Source organism: Aspergillus nomiae (assembly GCF_001204775.2).
Source record: "Aspergillus nomiae NRRL 13137 chromosome Unknown contig00511, whole genome shotgun sequence".
Classification (NCBI taxonomy): Eukaryota; Fungi; Ascomycota; class Eurotiomycetes; order Eurotiales; family Aspergillaceae; genus Aspergillus; species Aspergillus nomiae.
In genome coordinates, this window is record NW_015378566.1 from 1 (window position 1) to 21,131 (window position 21,131).

The 21,131-nt window shown below is 48.7% G+C and overlaps 9 protein-coding genes across 9 annotated transcripts; 3 read left to right on the plus strand and 6 right to left on the minus strand.

Moving 5' to 3' along the window:
• Nucleotides 1-179: 179 nt before the first annotated feature.
• On the minus strand, nt 180-1,557 carry ANOM_010149 (phospholipase D regulator; the record flags this gene model as incomplete). The annotated part of the gene is made up of 3 exons (XM_015555405.1): nt 180-284; nt 355-1,219; nt 1,290-1,557. 3 exons carry the CDS (start codon nt 1,555-1,557, stop codon nt 260-262), a joined length of 1,158 nt encoding a protein of 385 aa, XP_015401914.1. The 3' UTR covers nt 180-259.
• A 713-nt stretch (nt 1,558-2,270) lies between these two features.
• On the plus strand, nt 2,271-3,444 carry ANOM_010150 (mitochondrial K+-H+ exchange-related family protein; the record flags this gene model as incomplete). Its single annotated transcript, XM_015555406.1, has 3 exons — nt 2,271-2,707; nt 2,795-2,850; nt 2,902-3,444. 3 exons carry the CDS (start codon nt 2,271-2,273, stop codon nt 3,246-3,248), a joined length of 840 nt encoding a protein of 279 aa, XP_015401912.1. The 3' UTR covers nt 3,249-3,444.
• A 252-nt stretch (nt 3,445-3,696) lies between these two features.
• On the plus strand, nt 3,697-5,100 carry end3 (cytoskeletal adaptor protein SagA; the record flags this gene model as incomplete). Its single annotated transcript, XM_015555407.1, has 3 exons — nt 3,697-3,936; nt 4,043-4,277; nt 4,361-5,100. The coding sequence occupies 3 exons, from the start codon at nt 3,697-3,699 to the stop codon at nt 5,098-5,100; spliced, it is 1,215 nt and encodes a 404-aa protein (XP_015401913.1).
• A 328-nt stretch (nt 5,101-5,428) lies between these two features.
• Nucleotides 5,429-7,053, minus strand: ANOM_010152 (uncharacterized protein; the record flags this gene model as incomplete). The annotated part of the gene is made up of 7 exons (XM_015555408.1): nt 5,429-5,813; nt 5,905-5,931; nt 6,016-6,084; nt 6,148-6,265; nt 6,335-6,481; nt 6,531-6,762; nt 6,835-7,053. 7 exons carry the CDS (start codon nt 7,051-7,053, stop codon nt 5,429-5,431), a joined length of 1,197 nt encoding a protein of 398 aa, XP_015401906.1.
• Nucleotides 7,054-8,979: 1,926 nt separating this feature from the next.
• On the plus strand, nt 8,980-10,419 carry ANOM_010153 (tyrosinase family protein; the record flags this gene model as incomplete). The annotated part of the gene is made up of 5 exons (XM_015555409.1): nt 8,980-9,167; nt 9,222-9,384; nt 9,436-9,701; nt 9,779-10,052; nt 10,156-10,419. The coding sequence occupies 5 exons, from the start codon at nt 8,980-8,982 to the stop codon at nt 10,417-10,419; spliced, it is 1,155 nt and encodes a 384-aa protein (XP_015401907.1).
• A 235-nt stretch (nt 10,420-10,654) lies between these two features.
• ANOM_010154 (putative SNF2 family helicase/ATPase PasG) lies at nt 10,655-13,519 on the minus strand (the record flags this gene model as incomplete). The annotated part of the gene is made up of 4 exons (XM_015555410.1): nt 10,655-11,505; nt 11,567-12,305; nt 12,355-13,200; nt 13,274-13,519. 4 exons carry the CDS (start codon nt 13,517-13,519, stop codon nt 10,655-10,657), a joined length of 2,682 nt encoding a protein of 893 aa, XP_015401908.1.
• A 1,096-nt stretch (nt 13,520-14,615) lies between these two features.
• Nucleotides 14,616-16,332, minus strand: ANOM_010155 (uncharacterized protein; the record flags this gene model as incomplete). Its single annotated transcript, XM_015555411.1, has 2 exons — nt 14,616-15,794; nt 15,862-16,332. 2 exons carry the CDS (start codon nt 16,330-16,332, stop codon nt 14,616-14,618), a joined length of 1,650 nt encoding a protein of 549 aa, XP_015401909.1.
• Nucleotides 16,333-16,900: 568 nt separating this feature from the next.
• On the minus strand, nt 16,901-17,848 carry ANOM_010156 (dual specificity protein phosphatase family protein; the record flags this gene model as incomplete). The annotated part of the gene is made up of 1 exon (XM_015555412.1): nt 16,901-17,848. The coding sequence occupies one exon, from the start codon at nt 17,846-17,848 to the stop codon at nt 16,901-16,903; it is 948 nt and encodes a 315-aa protein (XP_015401910.1).
• Nucleotides 17,849-19,428: 1,580 nt separating this feature from the next.
• On the minus strand, nt 19,429-20,265 carry ANOM_010157 (putative C2H2 transcription factor; the record flags this gene model as incomplete). Its single annotated transcript, XM_015555413.1, has 2 exons — nt 19,429-19,939; nt 20,003-20,265. 2 exons carry the CDS (start codon nt 20,263-20,265, stop codon nt 19,429-19,431), a joined length of 774 nt encoding a protein of 257 aa, XP_015401911.1.
• Between the last annotated feature and the right edge of the window lie 866 nt (nt 20,266-21,131).

A 21,131-nucleotide genomic window follows, 5' to 3' on the forward strand; every position in this document is an offset into this window, starting at 1 on the left:
AAAAAAAATTGTGAGAAACAAAGGGATAAGGTGAGATCAGTAAAGTGGAGTACTCCGTAGTGCTGGTTGAAGAAATGGAGACGGCAGACCCACCGTCGAGAAGAGAAAGTGAGGGAAAAAAAAGTAAAAAGAAAAAAGAGAGAGAAAAAAAGGAGGGACCTGAGCTGAGCCTCCTAGAATGAATGAGCGAAGCAAAAAACTATTTTTAAGGCTATATGTAGATAGCGCAAGATAAGATGATAAAAAGCCAAAAGGATTATCATTGTGCAGCGCGATCTACGAGTCTGTTCGAAGCAATTAGTCCTGTGCATTGTGGAGAAAGAATGAGAGATGTAAATGGATAGATGGATATACCTTAAAACACTAATGGCGAACGTTGTAAGCCAAGCCAAAAGAGCAATTAATAGCACACTGGCTAGCGCAATTTGGCGGTCGCAGATTGCATTGTTCTTAGGAGCGACCTGCTGGTTAACCTCACCGATGGTACATGCGCCACTAACTGTGGACAGTGACTCAAAGGCCAAACTTAGGTTGGCAGAGTCAAAGACAATGAAGAAAATGTCGAGAAGGACAAGCCGTGCTTTGGCCGAGGGGGAACGAAGGCCCAGCGGTTTGGAAGTATATTCATCCCAGGTGATATACACCAGGTAAACCAGGGCTACGGCGTCAACAATAATCGCCATTAGTGCAGAGGGGCCCTGCGGATGCACATACGCACGCGACATGCGCTGAATGGAGGCTCCAAGCGCAAGCGCAGTGAGTGAAAAGACCCACACCGTTAGGCGAAAAACCAAGGGTACTATAGGACTCTTCAATAGGGTATGATGGAGGCGTTTGAACCAAATCTCTCTCCGCCGTTTCTTTCTCAGCGGATCTTCTGTATCCTCCCCACTCCAGTCTTCAAGTCTTCCGCGCCATGGTTGCGAGTAGTCACCGTGGTTTTCGTTCATCCATTCGGGGGTCACAAGTTTTTCCTCAGCACCTGGGTCCCTTGGGTAGGCAATCGATTTGGAGAAATTCTTCCAACGCGATTCACGAGGCGATGTCGCGCGCCCTTCTTCCAAGCTTGTTCCTCGACCGGCGAAATCTATTTTTGCAGTCGTATGGGGTGAGTGGTTATGCTGGGCGACAACGGCATCATCGGGATGCGAAGGTAGTAGTCGTGAGGCAGCAGAAGATTCGCCCTCAGGTTCCTTGTAATCGACAGATCCGATCCAAGCTATTGCATAAACTGTTATCAGTAAAGCTTTCGCCAAAGATGGCTGGGGTTTGTCGAGTATACTACGCACCCGGAAGAGTCCGCATTCTCTTTTCTAATACGACATGATCCTGGCCATCCTCCGTTGACGCTTCCTCTAGAGCCTGTAAGACATTGGGCGACAATTCCAGCGTGCCATTGTGAGGAAGTTCGGGAAACTGGTCATGATTCGTCTGCTCGTTCTGGTTGATGGCTCCAGACATCCATTCTGTCTTGGTTGATTTCTCGCTTAGTTGAGAATCTAAGACCGAGTGTGGACCTGAAGGAAGTGCGCGCAAAATGCGCGCATCCTGTGCCATCGCCTTCTACTCCAATGGGTCGTTTCAGATGTGGTTGCTTCGGCTGTCGGAAAGTTATGGGAAGACAATGGATCTCGCCTGCATCGCCGCCTCACAGCCCCCTCAGCTCCGAGAACACGGCGTTTCTCTGGAAACTGAGCAAGCTTATGACCCTTTTGAGGAACGGGTCATTAGATTAGAATAGGAACCCAAAAAAGTGCAAGGTCACAGCAATTACAGCCTTTGGGGGGCTGGGGAAGAACGGGGGGGGGAGAGAAACAATTCTGGGTGGTAATAGTTGCTTAATGCTGCTAAACCCAGAGAAGTACTAGTAATTTATCCCTCTTGGGAAATGTTCCGTTGATAATTACGGCACTAATCTTTTCGCTGGGTGCGGAATGACGTCTCTCAATACCGCCCGCGACCAAACAACCGTCGTCCACCTTCCACCAGGTCAGCTTGTTTTATTCGCCTCCGTCATACCCATCAAGGGGCAAAAGAGAGCAAAAACCCTAAAGAAGAAGGGGGAAAAATTATATAAAAACTAATCTTAATTTCACTCTAGAAGAAGGAATGCTATTTTTACAAGCTCCCTTGAATCGGTTGTTTTCTCTTGTTGATCACTAGCCGTGTACTCCCTCGCCGTTTTCAACAATTCCCCTGTGTTCCTCAATTGAATTCCCCGAAACCACCAAAAAGGGACAAAGGAGAAAATCCAAAGACAAAACGCTGCCATGCGACTCTTCGTCATTCCGATCTCGACAAGACGGGCCCTGATATATGCTCGACCGCTCCGTCGGGATCATGCAAAGGAGCTTTCCATACTCGATCGAATCACAAATAAAGCTGCCAAAACATGGGCTGAATGGGAGGAAGCCGAGAAGGGTTGGAAAAAACATTTGGTTGTGTGGGGAAATAAGGTCCAACAGCGGATTCCTTATGAAGAATGGGGGCTCAAGAGTATTCCTTCGCTCAATGCTCAGCGACGACTTGATGAATCGTATGGGTCACAGAAGATAGACGTGCTTTTCCCAGGAAACGCGGTCAAAACTGAAAAGCTCAAGTCTATCTTGCACAAGATTGCTACTGATAGGCAGGACCTACATCGAAAGAGAATGTGGTGGAGCTTCATCGCGAGTCCATTTACAGCTCCCATTGGGCTCATTCCATTGTATGAAAGCTCAGCTCTTCCCTAGAAAATTTTGATAAAGAGAGTTTCTTGGTATAACTAAACGACGAGCTAATGATGAAACGACAGGATACCTAACATTCCTTTCTTCTATCTTGTGTATCGAGGATGGTCCCATTTGCGAGGTGCGCTCCTTTCACCTTCCTACGTGCAACGGCGTTGCTGACTGATTCCAGCATGGAATGGATCTAAACACTTGGAATTCTTGGTCGAGAAGGACCTTCTGAATCCGATATCGCACCCAGCATTGGAGCGGCTATATGCGAAGCGAGTTTCACGGGCGCTAGAAATATCTAACATTGAACAGTCAATCTCAAGTATGGTAGAGGACGTGGAAAAAAGTGACGACAAATTGCTGCTTCGGATGGACGATGCTAAGAAACTGGCTTCAATCCTTGAAGCACCGGAGCTTGCTTTGGAAGCCGAACGAGCTATTGTCCAGGTCGAGGAGAAGTTGAGAGCGGATAACTCGTCCTCGGGCGAGGACGAAAAGAAAAACAACCCAAAAGAAAAAGAGTCGTGAACGACTCAGAGATAGAGTAACTAATGATGCATCTGTCCGTGTGTTTAATTTGGACAGTCAAGTATGGCTGCTATTGTCGGTGATGATGGTTATGGATATGGTACATAGACTTGGGGGTGGTTTTATGTTAATTGTATGATACATATTAAGACTTTATTGCTGACATACAGAGTAAGTATGACTTTCTATGAACATAGTGGATCCCATGCTATTACAGGTGTAGGTCTGAAGTATGGAGCAATTGAACGGTTCCTGTTCCCCTGCATATCACCTGCCGGATTTAACATGATCCGAGTGCCCCATGGGAGGCCCGCCGCGGGATGCCCGAAACGGTTAACCACTCAGTGACCCGTGAGCATCTCCAGCCAAACATCCTTTATAGTCGCTTCTCATTGCTCGGTTCTTAATAACAGCATTGTCCCTACTGGTCTACCGAGTCGCTCACATCATGTCAAATAAGAAAATTGAGCAATGGGAAATCGAAAGATACTGGGAGATCTTCGCTTCATTAGCAAATGGTCAGCCCCGTCTGAACAACTCCCAGGCCGCCTCAGTGCTCAGGAACAGTCGGCTTCGGGATGAGCAACTGGAAAAGGTCTGGGATTTGGCCGATGTCGATGGTGATGGGGAGTTGGATTTCGAAGAGTTTTGTGTCGCTATGCGATTAGTGTTCGACCTGGTCAACGGTGTATGATACCTCCCCTATTGCCCGATGCCTTCTTGTGATTCTTCGGCGTTTTTGTCACACATCATAAAGCTTTTGAGTGCTGCTGCTAAGGTTCAGTGTCGATTAGGAATTACAAACTGTTCCAGCCGTTTTACCCGACTGGCTCGTCCCTGAATCCAAGTCTCATTTAGTCCATGCAACCCGGGCGTTGAGCACTCAACCCGAACAGTTCGAACGGATAGAGGATGAAGATGATACTCCTGGACTGAAAGATGGATTCGAATGGTACATGAAGCCCGCCGACAAATCCAAATACGAAGAGATATACCATGCCAACAGAAACCAACGTGGTGAAATCGCATGTACGTCAGCGCTCCCCGTCGAAGCGGGGCCGCATCCCTTAACCGCTCGCGTTCCGAACTAATACGTAGATGTTTTCGTACAGTTCAATCATTACAACCACTCTACGATTCGCTCGATGTCCCTGACACCGATGTCCGTTCTGCGTGGAATTTGGTCAACCCCTCCGCATCCCACACAATTAATAAGGATGCCACCCTAGCATTCCTGCATATACTGAACTACCGACACGAGGGCTTCCGCATTCCCCGCACCGTTCCTGCTTCCCTCCGCGCCTCGTTTGAAAACAACAAGATTGATTATCAGGTCGATAATGCCCGTCCGGCACAGAAATGGGGTGCGGACGGAGACACAGAGACACCAACTGGTCGCAAGACTAAATTTGGCGATACCTATTTGAGTCGGTTGGGTGCCGGGGGAAAATCGTCCTATACCCCCAAGGGCACAAACTTCAACGACACTATTCAGGATGAGGAATGGGAGAAGGTTCGGCTAAGGCGCGAGCTTGCGGAGCTGGAGACCAAGCTGAATTCCGCACAAGAAGCCTCCGAAGGGCGCAGGGATCAACCCAGGACCGATGGCAGGACCAGCTGGGGCCTGATCAAAAAGGAGGCACTTCAACTCCTGGAGTACAAGGAGCGTGAGCTTCGCGAACTTAGGGAAGGCACTGGAAGGTCCAAGGAAGGCCAAGACATCGAGCGGCTCAGGGAGGATGTGAAAGCCGTCGGCGAGCAGGTGGATGGACTTAAAAGCCACCTTGCCAACCGGAACGAGGTACTCGCCGATATACGAAGACAGATCGAAGAAGAGAAGGTGTCACGTTAGTGATCTTTTCCTTTTCTGCTATGTTCCCCTTTCTGAAATACACTTTTGAGTACCTTCAACTCCCTGGTATTGCTTAATTTCCCTGTGAGAGGTCTTTCGTGATCCTTTTCTTTGATGTACAGCCATTTCTCTGGCGAGGAGCTCAGGCGCTTAATGGATGTGTTCTTTGCTTTTTGATGATTTGATTAATTCGAGGATTCACCAGTCCCTGTCGCATTACATACCAGGCAAGCCTATTAACTGTATAGTATATGACCCGTCCTGATGCTAATAAACAGCACAAATTTTCCACCAACGAGAGTCAGTATAATAGACGAACAAACAAAGTTCATACACGGTCATCGACAGTCCTCGCCGGCCCGATCCTCATAACCCCTAGATCAGCACTTTCCTCACTGTGTACAATCACCTCCGTAGTCTGTATTATCCTCGACAGCGACCCCCGACGGGGTCGCTGAGTCAAGTTCTCTTCACTCCCCCTATCAGACCCATCAAGGGTTCCAATCTGAACACTATACTTCTGGTCTTCGTTCACGGTCCGGTTTTGCTGCAGCGAATGCATAATATAACTAGACCTCACATGGTATCCTTGTCCGTTGCGTTTCCCACTGCGCACACCGCTCGTGAAACTCAACGTGGTCCCAATGACGGATTTCACGAGGGGCTTGATAGTCGGGAATGACGCAGCGATGATACCAACGTTTAGTTCGATACTACGAGCAGTTAGCCTTTGACGGATCATGAAGGACGTTGGTTATGTGCTATCGTGTGAGAGCTGCGGGTTGGATAGGGGCAAAGACATACCAATTCCAAATGAGGTATTGGCATTCGCTAGATTTCGAAAATGCAGGATTGAGAACATTAGCTTTCTGTCAACCACTACCGCGCTCAGGGATATATATGGTCGAAGCGTACCGATACGGATCTGGCTCATCGAAGAGTTGGCTCTGAAGAACGGTCTTCACAATTCCGGCGGCGCAGGCGCTGTCAGATCGCTTGGGTTAGCTAGAAGGCATAGCCATGGTTCAGGAAGCGGAGATCACCTACAAATAACCAAGGCTGAGGATGCCCATCAACGAGACCCGGGTGCGCTTATTGACTTGCACCTTGTAGAACATGAACGCGGGTAGGGTTGCGAATACAAAGTCCGTCGCGATGTTGATTGCTGAAGTCAAGTGCTATGAGCTAGGTCCTCCCCGTTCACGGTGTATATGTGTGTGATGATGGAACATACCACTGTTGAATTCTCCAATTGCCAGATAAGTCTTCATCGAGTAGCACCTGGCATTCTGTCTTAATGAGAAATCCCACGCCGCTCGGACCGGAAGACACTGGAGGATCAACGTCAAGATGCACGCTATGGTAAAGACAATAAGAAACACTGCTCCTTGTCAGTTACATATAGGGTATGTCTAGCGACCCAAACGCACCAAGCGCCCCGACAATAAACCGTTTGAGCTTCTTATTTGGTGATGCAAACCGGAGCAAGAAGAGAGCCAATGAAACTTTGACCAGGCTTATACCGAGCACTATGACGATGGCGTGGTAGAACATATACTCGCTGAGGACCTGGAAATCTTCCGGCTTGATGTCATCAGAGAAAAGACCGACTCCATGGTGCGACTCGCCAACGAAGCATGCTAGGACGCCGAAGGCGCATAACTATGTGCTTATTCGATTAGGAAAGCCGTTGTATAGAAGTCGTTGACAGTGAAGGTGGGTTGTATCACTTACCAAGGATACAACGATTACTCCATCGTCTGGGAGGAACTTCCGCAGGACAAAGAGTCGCACGTAGCAGCGTAATGCGACCAGTAAGCCCGATAGACCTGTCAGGGATCCAATAATGGCCAGGATGTGTGGAGCTCGACTGTCGCTGGGGGTATCTGCCGATGCGACTGCTGCTGTTTGTCTCGGCAGTAGACCCCCGCTAGAATGCATGATATCAATCATGATCTCGATGGAGGCAAAGAGGAATCTCCATGACCGCTGTAGTCTGAGTTACTCGTAGAAAATTGAGTCTCTGTATTCTAAGTTAAGCCTGTATAGGGCTATCTCTCTAAGCACTAGCGTCCAACACATACAGGACACATTCGGAATTTCGGAGATACAAGGGGCGTACGTTTATTTTGATCGGATGAATGAATCCAGTTGAATTCTTCCTAAGGATCGGCGCTTCATCGGCTTGTAGGAATTTAATGAAAGCGATTATGCCTGTTCGTGCATTGCCGCAAACGGATCCTCCGTACGGAGTATGTCCAGCCACTAAAGGAATCCAGCCTATGTCTAGTAAATGCAAGGTGTCTGCGCCGCTACCCATTAAATATGAAACTGAAACTAGCAAGGATAAAGAGCAGGGATTCTACATAGTCCACGAGTAGAAGCGAATTGACTAATGTCATTCTGTGTGCCGTCCCTAGGGAGCATTTATAAAGCAAGCCCTAACTCTCCCGCGGTAGGTTCTGAGAGTCTGGCTATTCTATTCCCACATGATATTAACAGAGACGAAGACCTTCTAAGTCAATCTCCAAATCCATTTGTGTCTCTTCTTTTTCTGTTTAATTTACTAGATGGTCAGTGTTCTGCTTGCTGTGGGTAAAGATTCGGGCAGAAGGCACACGGCGCACGGTGTCATACCTGAGCCGTAGGTACTCAGTAGTGGGTAATCGGTCCACGGACTACTTCTCGTAGCGCCTGCAGGGAAATGCCCCGAAGGTGAGCCGATAGGGTAGCATCGAGCGGGTAATATGGTGAGTTGTTAATATATCTTAATATAAAGCACGAAAGATAGGAACGGAGTAATTAGTCCGTTGAACCGTTGGGGTCTTAAACCAAGTTGTAGTGGCGTAATCTACATTTAGCCCCCGCTAATGCAGGCTATACGAAGCCCGGGAAGCCCCAATATAAATTGATTTCCAGTGTAGAGCACGAGGGCGTGTGGATTTAATTTTGATGGGCATGGCTCCCAAGCTCAAGATATCTTTTCCACCGGCAGCGAAACGCCTCAAGTACGAAGTGCTCAGCAGCGAAGGAGACTCGCTTTTACCACTTTGCAGCCAATGTACTATACGGAGAGTGGTTTGGTTATACGAGTCTTGACTAAGTCGATTGAACGAACTAACGTACTAGCCAATCTTTGAAACGAAGCAAGTGCCTTGGCATCGGAGGATCCTTTGAGACATCCAGCCCACATCAGCCTCGAAGATGGACGGCTAAATACATTCGAAATGAAGCTCAAGCGATCCCTGTTCGCACTAGCCAAGTGTCAACTGGGTCTCCACTGTAACCTCAATACTTCTGAATCTGCCCCGAAAACTCCTTTGCATGTCCCTCGTTCCTTCTTTTTGGTGATCTGCCATGTAGAGACAATAAGATGTCACATATGCTGTGGAGTCTACTCTAACTGCCGTAGTTCTTCTCTACCGTTGCCCGGCAGGGCCAAAGACATGACATACTTCTCGGTATAAGTCATGGTGTAGCGTCCCCATGGGCAATCTGGGCCCGGGCTTTTTTATCTCATTAATTTGTTATATCTCTACTAATTTCCGCATTCCGACTCTCGCGTCCCACTAAAGCGATGTCTGTCTCGGTGCTTTTACTCTCCACGCCAGGCCTCCAAGCGATAAATAGTGCACGTCTAAGTGCTATACCGTCCTAGCCCTAGTCGTATGACTTTCTGGGGCCCTCAATTGGCGGCCGCATATCCGGCTGTCCTAGCCAGCAATCTAGAGTCAAACTATCGACTCCGTCCAGAGTTCACCCAGAGCTAGCCAGGATGTAATAAAAAAGCTCTTGACCGGTTCCCTCCAGTCTCAAGTTTCTTCCTCACTCACTTCCTCCCCATCCCAGTGCCCGTCCCCAGAGGTGGTGAACATAACCATGCGCAGCTGGATTCCAATCGTCGCAGCTCTTGCTGTCCTATCACCAGCAACAGCATCTCCCACTTCCATGGACCAGTGGGATGTCCTCGCTGCCAAAGCCCTAGGGAACCAGATCCTGTATCACTACACAAATCCAGAAGCTAGCAGCACCTGTACTCCTTATACTGCGTCGGCTCGCAGAGAATGGTATGCCCCTTGGGACTCCTTAACACGCAAATGCGATGTCTAACTGAACTGCAGGGGAGCTCTATCCAAGAAGGAACGCCGCGAGTACATCGATGCCGTCCTCTGTCTATCCTCTAAGCCTTCCAAGTCCGACCCCTCCTTCGCTCCTGGGGCTCGCTCCCGCTACGATGATTTCGTCGCGGTGCACATCAACCAGACGATGTTCATCCATTCAACGGTAGGACCCTGCAGACCTTGAAAGAAGACCCGGCCCCCCTGACCCCAGTAGGGCAACTTCTTAACCTGGCACCGCTATTTCACCTGGGCCTACGAGCAAGCCCTGCGAAACGAGTGCGGCTACACCGGCTCCCAGCCATACTGGGCCTGGAACAAGTACGCCGACGACCCGGTCAACTCGCCTATTTTCGACGGCTCGGAGTACAGCATGTCAGGCGACGGCTCGTTCGTCCCGCACAATGCCACCGAAGCCGCGCCGGGAATCTTCCTGAAGCCCTCAAACGGAGGCGGCTGTATTCAATCCGGCCCATTCAAGAAGTATGTACTAAGCAGCTGCTACCCCCAATCCCCATGAAAAAACGTATCACTTCCCAACTAACACAACTACTTCTAAGCTTCACCGTCAACCTCGGCCCCCTCATGCCCAGTCTCAAGATCCCAGGGCTCGTGGCGCAGAACGGCACCGGCCTGAACTACAACCCCCGTTGTCTCCGCCGAGACATCTCCAAGCAGGCCGCGCAATGGACCACAACCAAGCAGGTCGTGGACCTGATCGTCAACGAAACAGATATCTGGGACTACGAGACGACCATGCAGGGCGACTTTCCGCGCGGCTTCCTCGGTCTGCATAGCGGGGGCCACTATACCATTGGTGGTGATCCTGGTGGTGTACGTTGGATTACTTCTCCTTCTTCTTCTTCTTCTCCTTCTTTCTTTTTTTCTTTGCAGGTTTATACGATGTGAGTTCAGTTGCTGATGCTATGTGCTGTAGGACTTCTTTGCCTCCCCCGGTGACCCGGCTTTCTTCCTTCACCATGCGGCGATTGACCGGGCGTTCTGGACCTGGCAGAACCAGGACCCTGCGAAGCGCACTTATGTGGTGAATGGACCGACTGTGCTTCCTGGAATTGTTGACTCGTCGCCGAATGCTACGTTGGATGATATCGTGGATATGAGTGCTGCTTTGGCGCCCCCCAAGACTATTCGGGAGTTGTTGGATACGACTGGTGGGCCTTTCTGTTATATTTATCTGTGAGGTGGTGTTGGTTTGAGGTCTGATGGTTAGAAGATGTTTTGTATAGTATAATAATTTTGGGGTCGCTCGCCGAGTGATCAAGGTTGATGTTTACCAAGAATGAATATCTATAGATGGGTGCAATCTACGCAATTCGGAACAAACGGTCCTCGTACAAATCCATTATATATCCCAGTCTCCGTCACAGCCGCCGAAGTGAAAGAGAAATGGCTATTATTACAACTATAATTACAAACTAACCCTTCCCAGTAATCTGCGCCATAAGGCCATCTTTCTTCGTCTCGACGGCCAGGAAAGCCCGTCCACTGTGATCCAGACCCTTCTCAGCACGAGCATAGGCCTCCTCGCTGCGATCCGTCAGGATATCGAGATCCTTATCAGACAGCAGACGACTGGGATCCGTACCGGCCTCGAAACGCTCGAACTCGTCTTCCCCGAGAGCCTTTCTCAGATCCTCGACATCATCCTGCGAGGTGGGATCTAAAAGACTCTTGAACTTGCCCTTTTGGATGACGAGTCGCTCTAGACGACGTTTCGAATCGGCTTTTTCGAGCAGCGTCTGCTCAACAGTGCCCTTTGTTGCTAGGCGGTACACGATCACCGGTCGTGTCTGGCCGATGCGGTGGGCGCGGTCCTGGGCCTGGAGGTCCTGTTGGGGGTTCCAGTCGGAGTCGAATAGGATGACAGTGTCGGCCGCCATGAGATTGATGCCCTGTCCGCCCGCTCGTGTACTCAGGAGGAAGATCTTGTAGTCGGAGTCGGTGTTGAAGGCTTTGATTTGCGCTCGCCGGTCTGTCTGGCTGATTGCGCCGTCGATACGACAGCAGTTCCAGGAGTGGAGTTGAGTGGCCCAATCCTGGAGAATGTCCAGCTGTGATTTGAATTGGGAAAAGATGAGAATCTTATGTCCATTGGCTAGAAGCCGTGTGACAAGCCGGTCCAGCAGCAGCATCTTCCCTGATGCATTTATTAGTGATTTGTCGACCGGCTCGTCGTTCCACGGCCAGTAGAAGTTATGCGGAGAATTACAAGCCAGTCGCGCCTGCATGACCGGGTTCTGCATTTTCTTTTGGGCTACTTCTTGCTCTGTTGGAAAACGTTAGCGTCAAACTCACAATATGTACGCATCGCGGCAGAGTGGACTTACTGGCGAGCTTGAAAGTCTTTGCTCTTTCGATCTCCTCCTGTTCGGTCTCGCTTGGGCCTTCGATGTCTAGATCGTCTTCTATCCCCTGCTCAAGCTTCCGCAGCTTCGAGTTGAATTCACGGTCGCTTATTTCCTTGTAACTTTGAGGTCCTTTTCGCCTGCGTGTGGAACTGGTCGTGCTGGCTGGAGTAGAAGAACGACTGGACTTGAGGCTCTTGTTTGGTGTGGTGTCACCGCTGCTATCAATACTGCGTTTCACACTCCCGGAACGTGTTAGACGCTCGTTCTTGGCCATCAATCTTTCTCTTGCCCTAATTTCGAGGTATTGGCGGCCTGTGCCGTTGAGAATCTCACGGTAGAGATCCTTTTGCTCGGCTGTCAGAGGTGCGTAGAGAATGTATTCTCTCTTCTTAGGAAGCGACATCTCGACGTCAGTCTTGACACGCCTTAACAGGAACGGCTTCAGGATAGAGTGCATCGTGGACACTAGAGTACGCTTTCGGCGCTCGATAACATTCGTCTTGTCGCTACTGTCCAACATTGACGAGAAATCGAACCAGCTTTGGAAGCTATCAAGATCGTTGAAGATCTCGGGCAGCAGGAAATGCAACAGCGACCAGAGCTCGGTTATGTTATTTTGCAATGGCGTGCCCGTGATAAGGAGTCTGTTTGCAGAGTTATAGGTGAGGAGTTCTTTGATTAGTCGACAGTTCATATTCTTCAAGCGGTGTCCTTCGTCCTGTACATTCATTAGCAACAAACCGGGGACGAAGCATCATAGTACATACCACAATGATATAGCGCCACTGGTATTGCCCAAGGAACTTCCGATCATTCATACATATCTCATAGGAAGTACAAACCACCGGGAAATCCATGTCCCGCTGATTCTTCATATTCATCATCTTCCGTCGAATCTCCGCCCGCTCATCCTTGCTTCCATGGTACAACACCGTCTTGATGCTAGGCGTCCACCGAGCGAACTCATCCACCCAATTACTCACAGTACTAAGCGGCGCCGCGATCAAAAACGGCCCGGAAATCTTCTTCTCCTTGAAGAAGGCAAGCAGGGAGATAGCCTGCACAGTCTTCCCCAGACCCATCTCGTCGGCCAAAATGCCACACAGACCATTCATCCAAAGCGACTTCAACCACTCCAATCCCTCCAGCTGATACTTCTTCATCTGACCCCCGGTGATCAGTTCCGGCTGCTGGGTAGCGACCAGATCCTGTCCGCCCAAGACAGATGGATTGGCCTCATACTCATCCGCAGCATGTTCCAGAGCCTCCTGAACGGTGGGATTTTCCTCGGGAACCTGCACATCGGCTTTCTTAAAGTAACTGGAGATGGTATTTGACTTCGCAGCCGCAGGAGCAACAGCTTTCCTGCCCCGACCTCGTTTCGACTTCGTAGCAGCACCCTGCTCCTCCGTCTTCACTTCCGCCTCAGCAACAGGTTCCTTCGCCGCGCTCTGCCTCGCACTCGTGCGCGTCGCGCGTCTCCCAGCAGGCTCAGTGGTGGGCTTCTTCTTCGTCATCGCCTCCGCACTCTTCTGCTCGTGCTGTCTCGCCGCTTCGAGTTTCGCCTCCTCCTGCTGTTTCTTCATCTTATCCGCCATGATCGCGACGAAAACCTATTCAAGCCGCAAAAGACACCATCAGCAACAGGCTCTTTCCATTACCAACGCACGAGGATCAAACACGCACTTCACTGGTACTCAATAAATGCATCAGCGCCTTAGCCTGCGCATCCATCTCCTCTGTATTCTCCTCCTCCACATCCATCTTCTCGGGAGCTGACTCCCCGGCGTCGTTCGTCACCGGCGAAGAAAGCTGTGTTGAGTCTTGCCGCATGCCCTCAGTCTCAACCGGCGTATCGGAGTTTGACATATCTGTGTTTCCTTGTTTCGGATCCCAGAATCTTCCAATAGTCAAATTCCAAACACTTTTCATATCATGTACGTTTGGCGTATGGACGCGGTCGTTATCGTGGTCGATTTTGCCCCTCTGGCGCACGCGCAAATCCAATAAAAGCAGGGGCACCAAATCAGAAAAGGGGCAAAAAGAATATCGGCTGGATTTGTATAACTATCTATAAATGAAGGAAACCTAAAGATACCCGACTAAGATCATGCGCTTGAGAGGTTGTGCCCGGCGTTGCTAACTGGCGCATTTTGTCATCTTGCCGTGCCTGCAATCTAATCGCTGCCGTTCGGACGCGCAGATTTCGCGTCAGCGCACGGGCCAATTTTTGATTGATTTTAGTGGGCTTCTAGAACATGCAGAAGATGCTTACAACATTAGTACAATGGAGTGTTCTAGGTTCTTTCAAGCTGTTTGTGGCGATTGAAAGTATTAGCAGTTTAACTTCTTTTTTCCCCTCTTTTTTTGACTGCGGTTGTATTTAGCAAAATGGACAGAAAAATATGGAAGGTCAACCCAAGACATCTAGAAAGTCCATTGTAATGTCATCCTCATAGTAAGTAATGGTCTCATGTTTGTTGACCCTTTCGAATGATATCGGCGGCTTCCCAATTCCGAGTATGCAACACATTCCAGGTGAAATTCGTTGAAGATCTTCAAGAAATAAAAGGGGAAGTAAAAACAGGTTTCCTTTATTTGGCCATCCTGAGTATTGGTGAAATCTGCCGTGTGAATACCAGCGTTGTCTGCAAGCTAGCATGTAGATGTGGCTGTAATCGCCACTTCGTTCAGTGGGGATTTCCTGCAGGTATAAGAACCACTTCGTCATCAGTAGTACAGTATTCATCTTCACATCTCAGTCCTTCTTGCTCTTCGTCGCTTTGCATCGTATGCGTGACACAGGGCTGAGTTTGAAGATCTCCGCCGTGGTACGAAGTGGAAGGGATCCTTGGCAAATTCATAGTTCCAGAAGAAGCCCTCCGTTCCGTAGAGTCATAAAGAGAGGTCCCAAGAGAAGTAACCGTTCTTGAAGAGCTTTCACTTTGACTCTGCATCGATGCACCGTAAAGCTCACCTAAGCTATTAGGAGACATAAATCTCCCAGTGGTGGCTGAGGATGACCGGCTTATGCCTTCAGGCTTTGCCTCGGAGTAAAATATGGTTCATAGCCTCTACCACCTGCAAGTTGCTGCGTTTCGCGTCTTCTCGCCCTTTGTGTCTCAAGACGTGCCTCTTCCAATTTTTGCTGGAACCTCATAGAAGATGTTGTTGGATGCGATTCGAAAGAGCTATATGACCAATTTCCACCCATTGTTCTCGGTAGAGGCTGTGGCTCGCCGCCCAAAGATGGTCTAGGTATTGGAGGCATTGTTGGATTAGTTCTTGCTCCATGATTCTGAATAATTACAGGGGTCCATGAAGGGGGGTCATAGTAAATAGCATCAATGGGAGGGAAACGTTTTACCAATTTCGCTGGCTGAATGCAAGCTATCGGCTGGGTATTATGAATCTGGGCGGCGTGCTCGGTACCGATTTTGAGACAAACAAGCTTATTCTCCCGAAAAGCTGGCTGGTAGTTCCGTATAGAATGCTGGTAAAGAAGATTCAACCATCTTGGGGCTGTGTTTAAGTTGCCTCTGCATAGCGTCATATCCCTCGGGCTAGCAACAGCTGCTGTCCCGATTGTGTTAATGAATGACTGCTTATCCGGGATCGCAGTCGGAGCTTTATGATCGAACGCAAAATCCATCATGTCATCATCATCAGTCGTATCTGTGGCTAGTTCCATGTATTGACCGCAGCTCAACTGCTTCCCTAGATTGCTCATATCATGATCTTGGTCGATTCCAGAGGGATGAGTAGGGCTGATTCTGTTACCCCAATCCCCAGCATATCTAGGGCTTAGGCCCTGTTGGCGCAAATACCGTTTAGCGTTCATAACCTCTTTAAAATGGCACATAAGATAGTCTGGCCTATTACTCCTTCGCAGATGACTAGTGGTGTCTCGAGAGGTTTTGCGGAAAAGAAACTGGTGCGAATCCTGGAGACGTCTTGCACTGTTGTCAATCTTCAAGAGCGATCTTAGTTGTTTCGTTCGCATGTTTTTCATCTGAGATTCTTCCTGTTCCATCTGCTTATTACGAGCAAAAATATGCTTTCCGACTTTCTCTTGATCTTCTCCAGTCAGATTTAACCTATAACACGCGTCTTTCCAAGTATAGCACTGAAGAAGATTGTCGAAAATTTCCACCTGCATTCCAGGACATAAATCGCTCCACTTTGGGTTAGGGATCTCATGCGCGGACTAGAACATTGTTAGTACATCGCCGGCCACTAAAAGCTGCGATACATCGAGTGTATGGTTAGCTCACCTCATCCTCATCATGAGCCTCGATGTCATCAGTCTCATTGTGCAAGTCATCACTCGCAGACGAGTCCGCAGCAGCCATCGTAGCCATGTTTTCGACGTAAACTGGGTTCAAGTCACCGTTGCTCGCAACGTAGTTCTCGACCTGGTTGATAGGGATGTCCTCGAGATCGACGCCTGCCTCTCTGCTATCCTTGTCCTCCCCATAATGCTCAGGTTGCTCGCGACCGTGCTGTAAAGTGCCTCCACTGTTGGTCTCTTCTCCCTTGCTCTGTGCACATTTGCCAGCCTCTGGTACCGCTGGGCGAGGGAAGTCCAGAGTGGGGAAGACAGCAGGAGGCAGGTTGGGGTTGAAATCGATGTAGGGAGGGCGGTTTGGATTTCTGTGCTGGCGAAGTGACTTTTGACCTAGCGACGTGTAAAAGTGCTCTGATTCATAGCGCTCAGGAGGGCGGATACTCTCACGGAGTCGCATGGTGGCTGTTTTCCACTTTTGTAAGTAATTAGCTGCAGGTTGGATTTTGGACGCGAACAGACTGAGAGATGTACATGAAATGTTATAAGCAATACAGTGAATGGGTCAACGGCCCTTCCCCTCAGGGATAGTGAACAACAACAAAGATCATGGCTACAGTTTGAGTCAATCAATTCTGGTCGGCCTGGAACCCTGGAGAAAATAGGACAAGAAGGGGAAAGAATTTCCGAATAATGGAAGGATTAGACTTAGGCTGAAGACAACGAATTGTATCTATCAAATGTGCTTTGTAGAGTTTAATAGAATAGATAATGCTGATTGTTCAGTGGTTTGCAAGTCACTTCAGGTGATTAATGATTGGAAATCAGTACCCTGGGGCATGAAAGATGCTTAGAATCATTGACCATGTAATGTACAAAGAAATAAAAAGAGAAGGTGGAAAGAACAAATTATCAAGAGGGAAATGGTGTTTAATCAACGTCATCCTAACGAATTCTATGATGACCAATACCATTCCAAACTAAGTCATCATAAGAAAAATTAATATTTTGTTCTAGTCAAACCATCCTCAACGGTCCTGGAATGGAGCCACAGGCTTTCTATCAGAGGCTGTATCTTCATCTGCACCCATATCCATGATGTCTTCCATAGCCTCATCCTCATTGCGATGTGTAAAACTCCTCTTTTTACATACAGTCTGGGGAGGAACCATCAAGCCTGCACCCTCTGTAGTTGCTCGTCTGACCTCTTCAACGTTCCTTTTGGCCATAATGATCGATTCGAATGAAACTAACATTTGCCTCGATGGTTCATCTGCTTCCACGGATAGTCGGTGCGCATGAACCACAGCTAAAGCTTGGTGTAGCTTTAAGTTGAGCATTACCATCAAGTACGCAACTAGTGCTAAGCCCGAATAACCGTTCCCAGTCTCGCAAAATACCAAAACCTTCTTGTATGGCCATTCGTTGGATACTGGGGTATGCGAGGATGAGATGTGGTCATTGATTGTTCGAATCAGACGAGGCCCTATGGACACAAAATCCTGAGTCTGTGCGACTGCAAAGGTCTCGGCTTCAATCCCCAGCTCAGTAGCTGCGTTCTCCCCACAGACGTGTGGAAACCTTTCGTCTCGAATAGCCAAAAGCAAAGTGAACCCTTGGGCTTTGAGCCAGGCTGTGTTTTTCAAAGAGGCATATGGACCCAGGTAGAGAAATGGTAAAATCTTTTGGGCCTCTCTGCGCATGCAGTACTTCCATTCCTTTCCTTCTGCTTCGGGAACGAACCACTCTGGGCCGATTTTTTTGAAGAACTCGTATGGGACAAATTCTCCTTCTGAGAAAACATGAGTAGCAGAGGTAACGGGGTCAACATGAGGGAGACCCCATTCGGCCTGCATTGGGACGGCCGGTTGTTGGAAGAGTCTACCAGCGCCTCGTGTATATTGCTGAGTCCGAACATAAGGAGAGTCTGTTTGGTGGGACATTGCGACCTCCGTGAAAGGAGTTGAATGGGCCATGCTTTCTTGGGCCTCAGTCTGGACGGGTGAATAAATGCTTCAAAAATAAGTCGTACTCGGTCAGGAACCGGTCAGGAACAGGCTAATCCGCGTAGTGCCAGTAAGCGATAGTACAGAGTGGAATCTTCATGAGCGACGCCCAAAGTTTTGAGCGGACGATCCAAGTCTAATTTATGAGGGGTTTAAAGAGCGCATCAATTGTTTGCATTAAACTTGATGTCCATATGAGGTTGAAAGGCCATTGTGTTAGTGTATCAGATATGAAAGAGCCAACATTGTACTAATGGATCCTTGTCTGGTAATCGCATACGCCATTCTGACTGTGAACTAAATCCCATGCTTTTTGTTTGGCAGGCAGCGAAGTCGCTCGCCAGGCCGCAACAACATAAATCTGGGCTGACTCAGCTATGTACCACACAACCGGTTTTTTGTGTATATACATAAAACTTCATTGCGAACATGGCTAACGTTGGGAACATCAGTAATCAAAGAACGAAGCAAGGCAGTTTTTCTTTCCATCTAGAACATACCATACTACGGCTGGAAGCCCCCACGCATTTACTGCACATGACACTATCATACGACTTCCCATAAGATGATCCATCTTCAGATCTAGTAACAACTGCGAATAGTCCCCAAAGGAACGAGCGCAGCGCATCGATACCTCAGGGGTTGAGTCAGACCGTAAAGCCTGGTCACTTACGAGTCATTTGGAGTCATAAGTGATTGTGCCCACCAACTAAAGCCCGTTGAGCATTGTTGTGGCGAATCGTCTTCCACATATCGCAGGACTATTCTACACTAGCCTGTTCTTGATCCGATAATCGCATGGTCAAGGCTACTCTTAGTACTTTCCATGTGAAAGACAAATTTATCTGACCTACACACTACAGAATAAGTGTAAAAGAAAATTTTGTGACAAGGAATCAATCAAGAGTTTGTAAGCAAAAGAGGTGACAATTACAATCACAAGACATACTAGATCAGCGTGTGCCCATCGGAACTTCTTGAGAAGACCAACATAAGCCCTGCCAGATAGTGTGACTAGCGAAGCTTGTTCAGCTGTACTTGTAAATACCATGCGTATACACTAAACGGCAATACATCCTTCACCTTGTACAGGCACTGGTTGACACGATTCAGAATGTCACAATGTCGTATGGAGAAGGGAGAAAAGGAATACAAAGACAAGGTTGGAGTGGTTGAGACTAACAAAGGAGATGGGTTGGAAAACGCCTGGGTATATTTCAGGGAATAGAAAGGGAGACAACCATAATAACACCGCCGGGTCCGTATTATCAACCTCGAGCAAACGCCAGATTCTTCAGAGCTGCCTGTTGTAAACCACGCGTTCTGAGATGTAGATCGATCCATATAAACCACCCACTGATGTTGTAAACATTGAACGCAAACCTGAAGGCCCGCACTCTGCATGTGAAAACGCCCGTGGAATGCAAAGCAAAAGTAACAAAGGGGTAAAAACCAAAGCCAAATGAAAAGAGAAAGAAAGCCATGTCAACTTGTGGAGGAGATAACATGCATTGCAAACTGATATTTCTCATGAGACCACAATCCGACACCTATCCCTGCGAGACTGCAGTCTGCGGAATTCTCTGCTGCAAGTCCGCAACGATTCTTTCCAACTCCTCCAGCCGCCGATCCTTCATTTGGGCTTCGCGTCGTAGTCTCTTGATTTCATTTCGTAGGTCCACGCCGTTTTCTTCTTCGTCAGGAATTTCGACCGAATCGATCGAGTCGCGCTTGCGCTTGACAGGCGAAGTGACTGGCAGGGCCGTGGTACCATCCAGTTCCGGCACTGGCACAATAGGTAGTTCCGACGCGTGCCCATTGTCGGTATGCATATGACGGCGTCGAAGATGTTCCTTTAGGTTCTCTTGACGCGTAAATCCGTTGCCTGTGCTGCGATTACAGTCGGCATACGGGCACATCAGAGGTTTCTTCGCATTTATATTCTTCTTGTGTACTTCGCGCTGGTGTCTCAAAAGGCCACCGGAGTACGTAAAACCCTGGATCTTGTCACATCCAGGCTCTAAGCACTTGTAAGGGCGGTCGTGTTTGTCCATGTGCTTGCTGTTGGTGATACCATGGTTAGCTTGATCAGCAATCAAGGGAGTGTATGAGAGAAGAACTTACTTCCATTCGCATGGGCGGCGGAACGTCGGAGGCGCGTGCTGACACTCAGGATGGTCGCAATAGATCTGGCCTGCAGCGTTCTTGGGTGGATCTCGCGCCCGTCTCACCGACAGTCGCGGACGAGCTCCTTCCATAAAATTTGGAGACAGTTGATCAGTCATTTTTGGTGCTGGAGGGATAGGTTCTTGGGCAGTGACAAGGACAGTTGCAGGCCCGCCGGGACCTTCGCTTCGTGGGCTAGGATAATCAGAACCGTCTCCCATATCGTAGTGGACCCCGCCGTCAATTGGGATGAGGCGGGTTGTTTGGATAGATGAAGGACGAGCTAAGAACGGAACGCTCGTAGATGGTAGCTGCTTTCAAAAGGTTCGAGATTCGTGAGGATCACAAGTCAAAGATGAGTGCGATATTATCAAATAATAATAAAAAAAAAACAAGTAAAGTTGTCGATCTTGCAGTTCTTCACAGTGGCACACTGAAGGGTGTAGGTTCCTCAGGAAAACGGGGGGGTGCCGAATTTTTCAGGTAACAACAAGGCATCCAGTTCCACTAATGACTAATCAGTCTTGGCAGCAACGCCACTCGATTCGAGGGCTATGCCGAGGTGGGTAATAGTAGTAATAATGCTGAGTACACGGTCAAGGAAGACTATTAATCATAATATACGTTTCCGTGAGCTTTCCGTGAGCGCGTCCCAGAATAAAATAATAAATAACTTCGACCTGAAGGGTATCCTGCACACGTGGTCCGATGTAACCGACGAAGACGCGGTGTATTTGTAGGCGCTGAATCACAGAAAGCGGTAACTGCGCAAAGATCTAAGCGTAGTAGGTAGGTATCAAATCTTTAGGCTTCGACTAATGACTCATTTGCGAGGTTGATGTCAGGCAACCAAATACAACCTGGGTAAGGAAGAAGGGGAATATGACATTAATCATAAGGTAATCGGGGGGATGGGGGAGAAGCTGAAGAACATTGTACGGTGCCTTTTCGCATCTGCGTTCTGGCATCCGCCACACCGGGTCGCGGCCTCACCGTTGTCTGCCAATGAGAACCATGGCACGTGGCTGGGAAAGGAGCTTCTCAGCCACACCGCCATCGCCAGGTGCAGATCAATTCACCACCAAAC